This window comes from Lynx canadensis, chromosome D1 (genome assembly GCF_007474595.2).
Source record: "Lynx canadensis isolate LIC74 chromosome D1, mLynCan4.pri.v2, whole genome shotgun sequence".
NCBI lineage: Eukaryota > Metazoa > Chordata > Mammalia > Carnivora > Felidae > Lynx > Lynx canadensis.
In genome coordinates, this window is record NC_044312.2 from 16,518,162 (window position 1) to 16,531,594 (window position 13,433).

The following is a 13,433-nucleotide window of genomic DNA, read 5'->3' on the forward strand; positions in this document are numbered from 1 at the left end:
AAATAGAGGACTAGGACTCAAGACACCATCGAAGTACACAGGACTCAGAAGCTGAAGGTTCTAGAAAGCCTCAGTATAGTTTGGGCGGGGGGGGGGGGGACGGTGTGTGCCCCGAGGCCACAGAATGCCTTTTAGCGTTTAAAGCAGGGTGGTGGTTTGATTAGGTCTCCGTGGGGAATGGCTTAGAGGAAAACAAGAGTGCACGCAATGGAACCAGTTAGTGTAGACATCCGGCCTCGACGTCGTTAATAGACTAGACAGGGAGCGGAGAAGGACCGGGAGGAGGGGCAGAGGGGGCTGAATTCGAGAGCTCCGGCGTATGTTTAAGGACGTAGAATTCAACTTGGAGGAGGGTCGGACTTGATGCACGAGAGAGGAATCAGGGATGACTACCGGGTTTCTGACTTGGAGTGGGTGGATAACATGGTTGCTTACCGAGCCAGGGAACAGGAGAGGTGGGGGGCGGGGGGAGAGAAGACGGCTCAGGAACGCGGATATTTAAGAAATCGGAGTAAGAGAACGAAGGATAGAGGTAGGACCCTAATTTGGGCCGGGCGGGGCTTACAGCCGCGCGCACCCAGCCTCACGCGCCGCCACCGCCGCCGCCTCCTACTCCCCCTCCCTGTGCTCGCGGGCAGCTTAACACAGTAACCCACGCGACGAAGGAGATGCCACTCGGGGCGCAGCTGGAGCCCCGCGCAGGCCCAGTGGGTGCCGAGCGCGGAGCCTGCGCAGTTGGGCGAAGTCGGGGCCTCGGGATCCTCGCCCGCACCTCGCCTGGAACCCAGCGGCTGCAGCAAAGCTGCCATCCCCGAAGCCCGCCGCTCCTTGCTCCCGCCCCTTCCGTATTTTGGTCGCGCACGGGTTCCGTCAGTCGTAGCGGCCATTGGCTGCTAGAGGTATCCGAGAGCGATGATTGGCTCTCGGTGGCCGTCGCTCAAGCGCCCTTCCGGAGATGGAGGTGGGAAGAGCTGGAGAGACCCGGGAGCGGAGGTACGGTAAATTGGCTTCCGGCTTGCCTGGGCGACTTTGGGGACGCTCTGAGTAGGCTGCTCAAGCCAGGCTCTTCCCTAGTCACCTTGGCGAGGCTTCGTCTTGTAGCTCGGCCACGCCGGTCGGCCTGGCGCCGGCAGCGCCCCTGGCCCTTAGTCCCTAACCCCAACTCGAACCTCCCTGCTTTCTCGTGTGGGGCTTGGCTGCTGAGACGTGGTCACCGCCATGCCTTAATGCGGGAAGCACTACGAGAAACCTGCGGGGCTGCCAGGAGGGTCTCCTTTCTTCTCTTCGAACTCTCCCGGTGTTTCAGGGGCCCGATCCCGGCCGCTCAGGACAAGTCTTCCCCGCTTCGCCTGTGCACTGGGATTTCTTTCTGTCCTGACCTCCCTCATCGGGTGCTTTGTTTTGGCAGTTGTCTTCACACGTCAGAGTCATCTCTTCGGCCAGATTGTGAGTCCTTAGGAGGTTCAGGACATCAGTCCTTTCTTTTCTTGACTGTCGTTCAGGGTTAATTTGATGCCTTGCGTTAAAATATATACTCAAGTATTTGCTGGTTGTTTCATACTGTGACCCCTGATGAAAAGAAGTGTTGGGAATCCGTCGGGTTGTCCTTTTGTTGACCTTTTTGTAGAATTCTGCTTAGATCATCTCACCCTCAGAAGCAAGGATACAAATAGCTGACGCTTGTTGAGTTCTAGGGGTGTGTTATGCTAAGCATTTTAATCTACATTATCTAGTTTAGTCCATAAATCAATCCAGTGAGACAAGTTTAATGATTCCTCTGTTATATGGGAAACTGAGGCTTAAGTAACTTGCCTAGGGCCCCACAGCTAGTAAATGTTGGAGCTTTCTAACCAGTTTTGTTGACTCTAACATCAGCTGTGATATTAGTATCCTGTTTTACATTTAGAGAAACAGGTTCAGAGAAGCTAGGTGATTTATCCAAAATAAAATAATAAGTCATAGATTCACGTAAACATTAAAAGAGCTTGTATTAGGATGTACTGGCCCTGAAGTTAGAACTGAACAGGGCACAGGCCAGGCTTTCTAGGAGCTCACAGTTTATTGGAGGAAACTGACAAAATAGCTACTTAATGAAACATGTTTGGGGTATTGTGTATACAGATATGAGGTCTGTGGAGAGGAAGGAATCAGACAAGGAGTGATAAGATGGCAGATGTAGAAAGAAAATGGAACCAAATTCCCTGGCTTTGAATTCTGTCTCCATCACTTCCTAGCTTGTGGCTTTGGGTAAATTATTTAACCTATCAGGGCCCATTTCCTCATTTGTGAAGTGGGATAATAGTGGTGCTTCGCTCAATAGGTAGGTGGTTGGGTTGTATTAGTGAGTTTTTATATACATAAGATTCTTAGAACAGTGCTTTGTCTACAGTAGGTACTTAATGTTACATTATTCTAGGCAGAGTAAAATCATTGAGACGGGGAACTTGAGCCCAGGTTTTCTGACAACTTGTCCATTGCCCTCGCCAGTATACAAGTTGCCTCACTTTGCTCACAGAAAGAGGAGTGGTGAGCAGATTGTCACTGTCCCACTGTTCCCCAGGCTAGAAACAAGTAGGACACAGGCAAAGAAAGTAAAGGAAGCTGGGGGACGACAAAAGAGGAATTCAGGGGGGCGCCTCGGTGGCTCAGTCAGTTAAGTGTTTGACTTTGGCTCAGGTCATGATCTCACGGGTTTGTGAGTTTGAGCCCCACGTCGGGCTCTGTGCTGACAGCTCAGAGCCTGGAGCCTGCTTCTGATTCTGTGTCTCCCTCTCTCTCTGCCCCTTTCCCACTCGCTCTCTCTCTCAAAAATAAATTAAAAAAAAAAAAAAAGAGGGATTCGGGGAGGTTTGCCTAAGGTTTAGGTCATTCTTGATATCTAGATAACCCATCTCCTGGGTCTTGCCCACCAGTCAACAACAGATGGGTATGATGCGGTTTCTGCCCAGAAGCAGCTAAGATTGTCCCATTGGGTGAATGAGAATAGAACACATCAAATGACCATGAGTGACCATGGGCAACATACAAATAGGGTCGAGATTTTCTGGCATTATCTATGCCAGACATAGAACCAAGAGGCAAGCATAACCTGAGGGGTGGGTAGTTTTGGAAAGCTTCCTGGAATGTGATCAGATGCTGACATTTATTGAGTGTCTGGGGAGTACAGAGCTCTGTGCTAATGTTGGGAATAGGCAATGAAGGGGTGATGGTCCCTGCCCTGAGAAGCTCCTAGTCTGGGGGAGACAGACCTTCCATTCCACTGTAGCAGCACCATAATGAAGGTGTGCACAGTGCTGTGGGGACAGCAGGTAGATATTCCAGCTGCACCTGGATGAATTGGGAAAGAACTCATCAAGGAGGGGACATTGGGCTTGAAGGGTAGGTAGAAGTTTCTCAGGCAGAGAGCTTGAGGAGAACGTGATGTGTTTGAGATCAAGTTCATTGAATCAGAGAGGAAGAGGAACGAATGAATGGGAGAGGAAGCCAGAGCAGCCCCATGGTGTAGAGGAGGAGGGTGTGACCTTTGGGTTAGAGTCTGGGCGCTCTCACTTTGAAATGAACTTTGGAAGAGAAGTTTCCACAGGGCTGACTCATGGTAGGCCCTCAATAAGGGTTAGTTTCTTTACCCAGTTCCTGGAGAAGTAAGTTGAGGCCAGTTGAAGAGCTTTGCATGCGGTACTAGGTGGACTTGAATCCCATAGGCAGAGAGTTAGAGGAGGTTTGGGATGTTGTGTCTGCCTCAGGAAGGTGTTCCCTACTTTTCCTACCCCAATGTTATAAAAACAGTGAACATTTTATCCTGATAAGGTTCACTGTTAGTCTCGAGCAGCCCAGCAGCCCCATGGACATCCCAGAGTGTCCGAGGTGACTGGCTTCTCGGAGGAGGGGCAAAAGCATTGGATTAAAAAGGGGTTTCTCTGATAAGCAGTTAGGTATAAGAGGTTCTTGAACTTGTAGTCATGAAGGATTTCCCGTGTTTTGTTTTTTGTGTGTTTTTTTTTTTTCTTCTCCATGTGTAGTAAGTAAAGGCCTTTCCCGGAGTTCCCAGCTCTATCAGGTAGACCAGTGCCTTGCTCCCTTCTAGGGCAGCGACAATCAGTTAACATCCGCCCAGAGGTGACACACCAGGCAGAGTCAAGGCCTCTTAGTGTCCTCTCTTGTCCCTGGACTTTTGCTTTCACTGTTGTCCTCTGTCATTCTGTTTCCTTTTAATGAGGGAAACTATTCTTTTATTGTTCCACAAACTGTGCTTCTGGAACTGCCTGCATCAGAACTGGGGTGCCGAGGTAGAAGGGCAGATTTCTAAGCTTAACCCCAGCCTACCTGAATCCGAATTTCTGGCAGGGTGGCTAGAGAACCCTGCAATTGAATTCATATTAAAGGTGGAGAACCTGCAGGTTCTTATTCAGCTTTCTTCAACAGGCATTTATTATAGGCCTAAGCATGACTAGCACTGTAAATACCCAAGGTACGATATCAGCTAGACAGATAAGGCCTCTTTTGTTCAAATGGAATCTGTACTTGACCCTTGAACAACGTGGAGGTTGGGGTGCCAACCCTTACGCAATCAAAAATCCATGTATAACTTTTGACTCCCCCAAAGCTTAACTACTAATAGCTCTACTGTTGGTTAAGCATCTGACTCTTGGTTTTGGCTCAGGTCATGATCTCACGGGTCGTGAGTTTGAGCCCTGCATCGAGCTCTGTGCTGACAGTGCAGAGCCTGTCTCTCTTAATAATTAAATTATTCTCTCTCTTAATAAATTCTCTCTCTCTTAATAAATAAACTTAAAAAAATACTGTGTTATGTAAAAACAACAACACTGCAGATGTTACATGTGTTACTAACACTAGATGTCAAAAATGAAAAGATGACAGTCTGTAGGTGTGTGTGTAAGTTTTGATAAATTTTAACTTAATAAAAAAATTTTTTAAGTAACCTCTACACCCAGTGTGGGGCTCAAACTCATGATCCCAAGATCAAGAATTATATGCTCCACTGACTGAGCCAGCCTGGTGCCCTGATAAATTTTAACTTTTTTAATAGATTTGTATATATTTTATGGTATTAAATAATGAAAGACTGGTGTCTACATATATTTTATGTGTTTGTGACCTACCTTTTTCTTATTTTTTTTAGAGACAGTGTGAGCAGGGGAGGGGCAGAGAGAGAGAGGGAGATAGAGAATATGAAGCAGGCTCCAGGCTCTGAGCTGTCAGCACAGAGCCTGATGCGGGGCTTAAACTCAAGAACCGCGAGATCATGACCTGAGCCAAAGTCAGACCCTTTACTGACTGAGCCACCCAGACACCCCTAATTTTTTTAAATATTTCTAGGCTACACAGTTCATTTGCAAAGTTTTTCAAATTGTTGCAAATATCCCAAAATTTTCCAATGTATTTGAAAAGTATTTTAAAAGTCTGCATATAAATGGACCCGCACAGGGGCGCCTGGGTGGCGCAGTCGGTTGAGCGTCCGACTTCAGCCAGGTCACGATCTCGCGGTCCGTGAGTTCGAGCCCCGCGTCAGGCTCTGGGCTGATGGCTCGGAGCCTGGAGCCTGTTTCCGATTCTGTGTCTCCCTCTCTCTCTGCCCCTCCCCCGTTCATGCTCTGTCTCTCTCTGTCCCAAAAATAAATAAAACGTTGAAAAAAAAAAAATTAAAATAAATAAATAAATAAATAAATGGACCCGCACAGTTCAAATCTCTGTTCAAGGATTAAATAGACATTTTAGTTCAGAGAATGTCAGGGGAGTGGTGAGTAACCACTGGATAGATTAGGCAAAGGCTGATAGTATGGCAGTTTGAAAGTCTGGTGGGAATTTAGGACATGATGCAGTGAAAAATAAAGAGCTTCTGGGCTCATCTGTAAGCTGTGTGGAAAGAATATGGACTTTGGAGTCAGCCTGACCTGACCCTACCACACGAGTAGTGTGTGACCTTGAGCAAACCAGTTAACCTCTCTGAGCCAGAGGTTCCTATTTGTAAATGAAGTAAAAAATAGTACTTACCTCATAGGGTGGTGTTGGTAATTCGGTGACATAATATAATATGCTTAGTATGATGCTTGACATATAGTTAAGTGTGAAATTAACAACAAAAGGTTTTGCTATCCCCGTTTTGAAGATGAGGATGTTCACGAACAGAAGGGTTAAGTTACTTGGCCAAGGTCACACAGCTAGTAGGTGGCGGACACAGGAGTCTAGATTTGAAGTCTCTTCCTTGTCCAGAGCCATCTCTTTGAACCTGTGCGTTGTTCTGCATCCCATTGGAATAATTAATTCCTTCTTGGCCAGTTGCTCTGAAGCTTCAAGAGAAATGGGCCTTTAAAGTTCTTAGCTCAGTGCCTGGCACACGCTCAATAATGTTAGTGTGTTTTTCCCTTCCCAAGAACGCCAGACAGCTTCCAGGGGTTTGAGGAACTGCTACTCCATCCTTATTGAAAAAGCACAGGGTGGGGCGCCTGGGTGGCGCAGTCGGTTAAGCGTCCGACTTCAGCCAGGTCACGATCTCGCGGTCCGGGAGTTCGAGCCCCGCGTCGGGCTCTGGGCTGATGGCTCGGAGCCTGGAGCCTGTTTCCGATTCTGTGTCTCCCTCTCTCTCTGTCCCTCCCCCGTTCATGCTCTGTCTCTCTCTGTCCCAAAAATAAATAAAAACGTTGAAAAAAAAAAAAAAAAGAAAAGAAAAAGCACAGGGTTTCTCACAGGTCACGGGAGAAGGTGCCTGCTGCCGCCTCTAGGCAGCCTGTCAGCCCAGCCGTTCACCCCCTGGTGGCGTTTGGGTGGAATCCTTGCAGCTGTGGGTTTCTTTCCACTCTAGGGTGAAGGCCATGCCGCCCCCTGGGAAAGTTCCCCGAAAGGAGAATCTGGGGCTACAGTGTGAGTGGGGGTCCTGCTCCTTTGTGTGCTCAGCCATGGAGGAGTTCTGCGAGCATGTCACTCAGCACCTCCGGCAGCACCTGCACAGCTCCGGGGAGGAGGAGGATGAGGAGGAGGACCCACTTGGTAAGGGGGCAGGACAGGAGGGGGAAGGAGCTCAAGGAAGGTAGAACGTCTGACTTTCCTTTCCTAATTGTGCTTGTTTTGCTTATAAAAGCATTGTAGATGGGAATGCAAACTGGCGCAGCCGCTCTGGAAAACGGTGTGGAGGGTCCTCAAAAAATTAAAATAGATCTACCCTGTGACCCAGCAATAGCACTGCTAGGAATTTACCCAAGGGATACAGGAGTACTGATGCATTGGGGTGCACTAACACCCCAATGTTTATAGCAGCACTCTCAACAATAGCCAAATTATGGAAAGAGCCTAAATGTCCATCAAGTGATGAATGGATAAAGAAATTGTGGTTTATATACACAATGGAGTACTACTTGGCAATGAGAAAGAATGAAATATGGCCATTTGCAGCAACGTGGATGGAACTGGAGAGTGTTATGCTAAGTGAAATAGTCATACAGAGAAAGAGAGATACCATATGTTTTCACTCTTAATTGGATCCTGAGAAACTTAACAGAAGACCATGGGGGAGGGGAAGGGGAAAAAAAGTTACAGAAAGGGAAAGAGGCAAACCATAAGAGACTCTTAAAAACTGAGAATAAACTGAGGGTTGATGGGGGGGTGGGAGGGAGGGGAAAGTGGGTGATGGACATTGAGGAGGGCACCTGTTGGGATGAGCACTGGGTGTTTTATGGAAACCAATCTGACAATAAATTTCATATTAAAAAAGCATTGTAGACTCATCATAGAAAATTCATTCAACAAGGAAATGTGGGACGAATCTGAATCCGCCAGCCTGCCATCAAAAGGCAATTAGTGACATTACTTTAGTGAATGTTCTTTTGACGTCTCTCTGCATGCAATAATAAATTAGATAAAGATGATTTTCTTTTTAAAAAAATTTTTTTTTTAACGTTTTATTTATTTTTGAGACAGAGACAAGCATGAACGGGGGAGGGGCAGAGAGAGAGGGAGACAACAGAATCGGAAGCAGGCTCCAGGCTCTGAGCCATCAGCCCAGAGCCCGACGTGGGGCTCGAACTCACGGACCGTGAGATCGTGACCTGAGCTGAAGTCGGCCGCTTAACCGACTGAGCCACCCAGGCGCCCCAAGATGACTTGCTTTTTTAAAAAGGATCATATTATTATTATACAAGCTGTCGACAACCTGCTTTTCTGCTTCTCTGGTAATGCTTCTCAATTTTTTTTTTTTTTCCACTGCAACTACCAGATAGGCATACATTTTACTTCCCAACCCCAGATAAAAAGTTAAAAAAATACTTGAAACAATACTTGCTTTTATTAAATGTTCTCTCAAGTATTCTTATTCTTTTTCATTAAAAAAAAAAAAAATGGGGGGGGGAGTGCCTGGCCGGCCCAGTGGGTAGAGCGTGTGACTCTTGATCTCAGGGTCGTGAGTTCAAGCCCCACGTTGGGCATGGAGCCTACTTAAAAAAATAAAAATTGGTTTGCGCCTCCCTAAATTGATGTATTCAGTCACTAACAGGTCACAAAACAATTTTAAAAATTCTGTTCTACACAAAGTACAGAGGCAGCTCTCCTTCCCCAACCTCAGATTCTGTTTTAAGTCTAGTGACTATGAAGCATAAGTGATAGTTTCAGAAGTCAAACAGTACGTACACAAAAGAGAAATTAGGGGGTTATTATATATTTCAAAGTAGCTCCTTTTAAAAACAAGTAAGCCCCTGTAAAGCATTGAAAATGTGCTTCGAGAGAGATGCACGAGAGCCAGGCATTGGACTGCCGCAGCTGATGGCTTTCCCGGAGAGGGTGGATCTCGGGCAGAATTTGGAGGAAAGAAGGACCTGCGGTCCGACGGGAAGGAGTGAGGGGTGTCCCAGCTTGGGAGCCGGCAGCGCACGCCAGCCACACTGTGAGTTTGTGGCTCTGGACCTTGCACACACCCTTCCCTCTGCCTCGACCACACTTCTCCATCTAGCTCACAGATGCTCGCCCTTCGGATCTCAACGCAGCGACACTTCCGAGTCCTCCATGCCTACATCAAATGGGCTCTGTTTAATTATGTTGCAGTAACCCGCACCCCCTGCCCCCTTCATACAACTCGGAGCTGGCTGCAGTTTTAGATTTATACGTGGGGTTACTTAACTAACGTTTCCTCTCCCTGACTGTAAGCTATCGTGAGGGCAAGGACCGGGACTCTTTACTCATCAACCCCCACCCCCACCCCCCCAGTGCCTGGTGCACGACTGGTAGTTGTTAAATGCTGGTATTTGCCGAATGAACTGTGGTAATTCGGTCAGAGTCCAGCCTGCTCGCTCGCCGCTAAGTGTCACAGGTAGAAGGAGAGCTGAGCTTTGGAAGGTATCAGACTTTTCCCCCTAAACCCCTTTCTGCAGAAGAAGAATTCTCCTGCTTGTGGCAGGAGTGTGGCTTTTGCTCTATGGACAGTTCTGCTGACCTCATCCGCCACGTCTACTTCCACTGCTACCACACCAAGCTGAAGCAGTGGGGGCTGCAGGCTCTGCAGAGCCAGGCCGACCTCAGCCCCTGCATCCTGGACTTCCAGAGCCGCAACATCATCCCTGACATCCCTGACCACTTCCTGTGTCTGTGGGAGCACTGTGAGGTCAGCGGGCAGTGCTGGGCGTAGGGGTGGAAGGAAGTTGGGGATCTTAGCTCAAGATGCCTTGACCCTCTCAGGGATGCCCTGCGTCTGCCAGGTTCCTGCTACTATGTCATTTCATTTCCGGGTGGCCCCCATGCTCAAACTTTCTCAGGCCCACCAAGTTAGTTTGAGAGAGCGCCAAGAAACCCCCTTTGGGCACGTCGGTGTAAAAGTCCCTCCAGCCACCCTCGGTCCTAACCCCAAGTTGCCCCTGGCACAGAGTTCCTTCGACAACCCCGAGTGGTTCTATCGGCACGTGGAAGCACACAGCCTGTGCTGTGAATACCAAGCGGTCGGCAAAGACAACCAGGTGGTGCTGTGTGGCTGGAAAGGTAGGGCCACTCCTTAACGTCTTGTCCTTAAAGAATCCCTGGGGGGTGGTAAGGGGTTGGGGCGGCGGGGTATGGGACCAGTCCCCCAGGGTAAGGTCGGCTGCTGGCCGGAGACTTGATGTCAGAACTGCCTCTGGGCGTTTGAGCCTGACTGGGCTTTCCTTCCCAGGCTGTACCTGCACCTTCAAGGACTGCCGTAAGCTTCGAGAGCACCTCCGCAGCCACACCCAGGAGAAGGTGGTGGCCTGCCCCACCTGCGGGGGCATGTTTGCCAACAACACCAAGTTCTTAGATCACATCCGTCGCCAGACCGCGTTGGATCGTAAGCAATCAGAGAAGAAGGGGAGTGGGTGCAGGCCGTCCTCGCGGTGGGGGTAAGGGGCATGTTCCCGGGAGAGGGGGCCACCGAAGGCATCTGCAGCCTGGCTACATCTACCTCTAGGACTCAGTCACCTGCCACAGTGTGACAGGAGAGTCATTAGGTGCTCTTACTGTTCAGTGCTTACTGTGTGCCGCATCTCTTCCCAGTGAATCCTCGCAACCCCATGAGGTATGCTGCTCCTCCCCCTTTCTGCAGGTGAAGAAACCGAGGGCCAGGTTAACTCACTTACCTGAGGTCGCACAGCTAGTTAGGGGTCAAGCAGGGATTCTCATTCAGGTTCTCGACTGCAAGCGCCATGCTCTTTCCATGGTCTGTGTCCATCCCTGGTTCCTGAGCTCCCCCTTTCTTGGGTGGTTCTCCTCTCCCGGGCTTGCTCTCCTGTCTGTGCCTCTCCGCCATCCTCCGCAGCCCAGGCTCTCTTCTGCCTGCCCCACTATAGAGCAACGCTTCCAGTGCTCTCACTGTTCCAAGAGATTTGCCACGGAGCGGCTGTTGCGGGACCATATGCGTAACCATGGTGAGCGGCCGGCGCCCCCAACCTCCTTGCCCACCCTCCAGGTATCCGCTAGGCCCCCGATCACAGCCTCCTCTCTGCTCCTCTCAGTGAATCACTATAAGTGTCCTCTGTGTGATATGACCTGCCCGCTGCCATCGTCCCTCCGAAACCACATGCGCTTTCGCCACAGCGAGGACCGGCCTTTTAAGTGTGACTGTTGTGAATACAGGTAAGGGGAACCAGGGGCCAGAAATCGGAGAACCCGAGGTCCAGGGTCCCCCGTGCCCTCCTACCGCTCCTGACCTCTCCTGGCAGCTGCAAGAATCTGATTGACCTGCGGAAGCACCTGGACACCCATAGCAAGGAGCCAGCCTACAGGTGTGACTTCGAGAGCTGCGGCTTCAGTGCGCGATCCCTCTGCTCTATCAAGTCCCACTACCGAAAAGTGCATGAGGTGAGTTGGGCGGTCGGTGGGAGAGGGCAAGTGCAGGTGTGGGGGAGCCCAGGATGCAGAGCTGGCCTCACTCTCCCTCCCCTCCCCATCAGGGAGACTCAGAGCCGAGATACAAATGTCACGTATGTGACAAATGCTTCACGAGGGGCAACAACCTCACCGTGCACCTTCGAGAGAAGCACCAGTTCAAGTGGCCCTCAGGGCACCCCCGTTTTCGGTATGTCTCTGAACCCTGCCCCGTAGGTTCGCAGACCTTCCCCTCCACCCCCCCTCCCCCGATACCTTTTCAACAAGTTAACCTTGAATTTGAGGATAATTGGATGTCCACCGTCTCCGTTGAGGGTCTGGGAACCCTGAGAATCAGTGGTGGAGCAAAGATGAGTTTTGTGACCTTTGAATGGAAGGCACAGTGCCAAAGCCCTACAGCCAGAACTGGAGCCTAAGGGCCCTCATCCGTAGCCCCAAGGCCATCTCCTGAATCCTGTGACACTCCCACCCTCCAACACAGATCATTTCTTTTTCCCTCTCTGCACCCCCTCCCTCCCTCCCTCCCTCTCAAGTTTCTACATCAAATTTTCCATTTCGAGTAATGCTCCCTCCCTCTTGTCATTTCTTCTGCATATTCCAATAAAGAACCCTCTTGGTCTCCAACTCCTATCACTTAACATCCCAGGGCTTCTCCCATCCCTCGTGTTTGTCCCGTAGCTTGCCGGTCTCTGGACATTTCTGCGTCCCCCTGCGCATGTTTGCTGCCCCCCATGCTCCCGCTTCCCCAGGTACAAGGAGCATGAAGATGGCTACATGCGGCTGCAGCTGGTTCGCTATGAGAGTGTGGAGCTGACACAGCAGCTGCTGCGGCAGCCGCAGGACGGATTGGACCCGGGAGCATCGCTGAGTGAGAGCAGCCTGCAGGGCATCATTCTCGAAGCAGTGCCAGGGGAGCCGGGACCCCAGGAAGAGGCCGAAGAGGAAGAGGAGGGTGGGAGCGGTGACGGCACGGCCCTCTCAGCCTCTCAGGACACTCCCAGCCCCGTCATCCATGTGGGGAACCAGACCAACGCCCAGGGCGAGCAAGAGGTTGTCTACTATGTGCTGTCCGAGGCCCCGGGAGAGCCCCCCCCAGCCCCCGAGCCCCCCTCAGGGAACGTCATGGAAAAGCTTCAGGGAATAGCTGAGGAGCCACAAGTCCAGATGGTGTGAGGGCTGCAGAGCCTGACCATTCCTACCCCAGACCCTGGCGTGTGAGCCAGGCTGGTGGCAGTGCCCCTAGTGGGCAGCCCCTGCCAACGGATGCCTTTTAAGGGTGGTGCCAAGAGCTGTGTGGTGCGCTCTGGACCCGGCTTGTGTCATTCAGCGGATCCAAAGGACTTCCTTTTCTGCCAGACGGCGCTTTGTGGGGACCTGAGAAGTTTGGGTTCCTTGAGGGGGATGCGCTGGTTGTGTGTGTCCTTGTAGAGGGGCTGGTATCAGGCTTACCCATAACCCCCTAGTCACTCTGAAACAGTGAGTAAAAGCCCCCGTCAACTCGCACCCATTCCCGTCCTTAGGTCCAGGGGTGACACATAACCGGTTCCTGCGAGGGCCTTTTCCTTGCAACCAGCCAAGGCAGCATGAACCAGGCAGCCATCTCCCTCTAAAGGGCTCCTGCGATCGCAAGGACTCTCATGGTTACCCTCAGGGATGGGATTGGAGGCACTGAGTATGTGTGTAACGGTTGTTTTGGTAATAAAAGAAACACAGGCTCTTACTCATGTCTTCCTTATGCTTGGTGGCTCTCAACCAGATAGGAGGTGCAGCTGCCCAGAAGAGGAGTTGACTCATTAGGCTTGTTCTCCTTTTAGTGACTGGGGTTTGTTTTTGTTTGTATCTTTACTCTTGCTCCCCTCCCCCTCCCCCCTTGGTGAAACTTCTCCATTTCTTCTCAGAGCATCTGCTGTCTCCATGGAGGTCTCAGGCGTAGGCTGTGAGCGGGCAGTAGTAACACTCCCTCTAGAATGCACGATCGGCTGGGAGACAGGAAGGTAGGGCACTTGGCCACGGCCATCCCGTCTGAGTCCTGGTTAGAATCCGTGTCTCTGGGGCAGGGTCTCTACCTGTGGGGCTGAGGAGGAAGCTGGGACGGGTGG

General features: G+C 50.6%; 1 protein-coding gene across 5 annotated transcripts; it reads left to right on the forward strand.

Moving 5' to 3' along the window:
• Positions 1 to 13,054, forward strand: LOC115525392 (histone H4 transcription factor). 5 transcript variants are annotated; one of them, XM_030332571.1, is made up of 12 exons: positions 123 to 993; positions 1,409 to 1,446; positions 6,821 to 7,005; positions 9,375 to 9,604; positions 9,864 to 9,975; positions 10,145 to 10,297; positions 10,797 to 10,874; positions 10,962 to 11,082; positions 11,169 to 11,307; positions 11,400 to 11,524; positions 12,084 to 12,384; positions 12,855 to 13,054. In XM_030332571.1, the coding sequence occupies exons 1-12, from the start codon at positions 913 to 915 to the stop codon at positions 12,864 to 12,866; spliced, it is 1,575 nt and encodes a 524-aa protein (XP_030188431.1). In that variant the 5' UTR covers positions 123 to 912; the 3' UTR covers positions 12,867 to 13,054. The 5 variants fall into 5 exon arrangements, with proteins under 5 accessions (XP_030188432.1, XP_030188433.1, XP_030188431.1 ...); XM_030332573.1 differs by lacking the exon at positions 12,855 to 13,054 and having other exon boundaries at positions 122 to 993; positions 11,868 to 12,177; XM_030332569.1 differs by having other exon boundaries at positions 124 to 993; positions 12,084 to 13,054.
• Positions 13,055 to 13,433: the final 379 nt, after the last annotated feature.

Coding starts and splice junctions, on each gene's coding strand:
- LOC115525392 (XM_030332569.1), top strand. CDS start 913: ATGATTGGCTCTCGGTGGCCGTCGCTCAAGCGCCCTTCCGGAGATGGA. Junction 7,006..9,374: donor TGAGGAGGAGGACCCACTTG/GTAAGGGGGCAG, acceptor CCCTTTCTGCAG/AAGAAGAATTCTCCTGCTTG. Junction 9,605..9,863: donor GTCTGTGGGAGCACTGTGAG/GTCAGCGGGCAG, acceptor CCCCTGGCACAG/AGTTCCTTCGACAACCCCGA.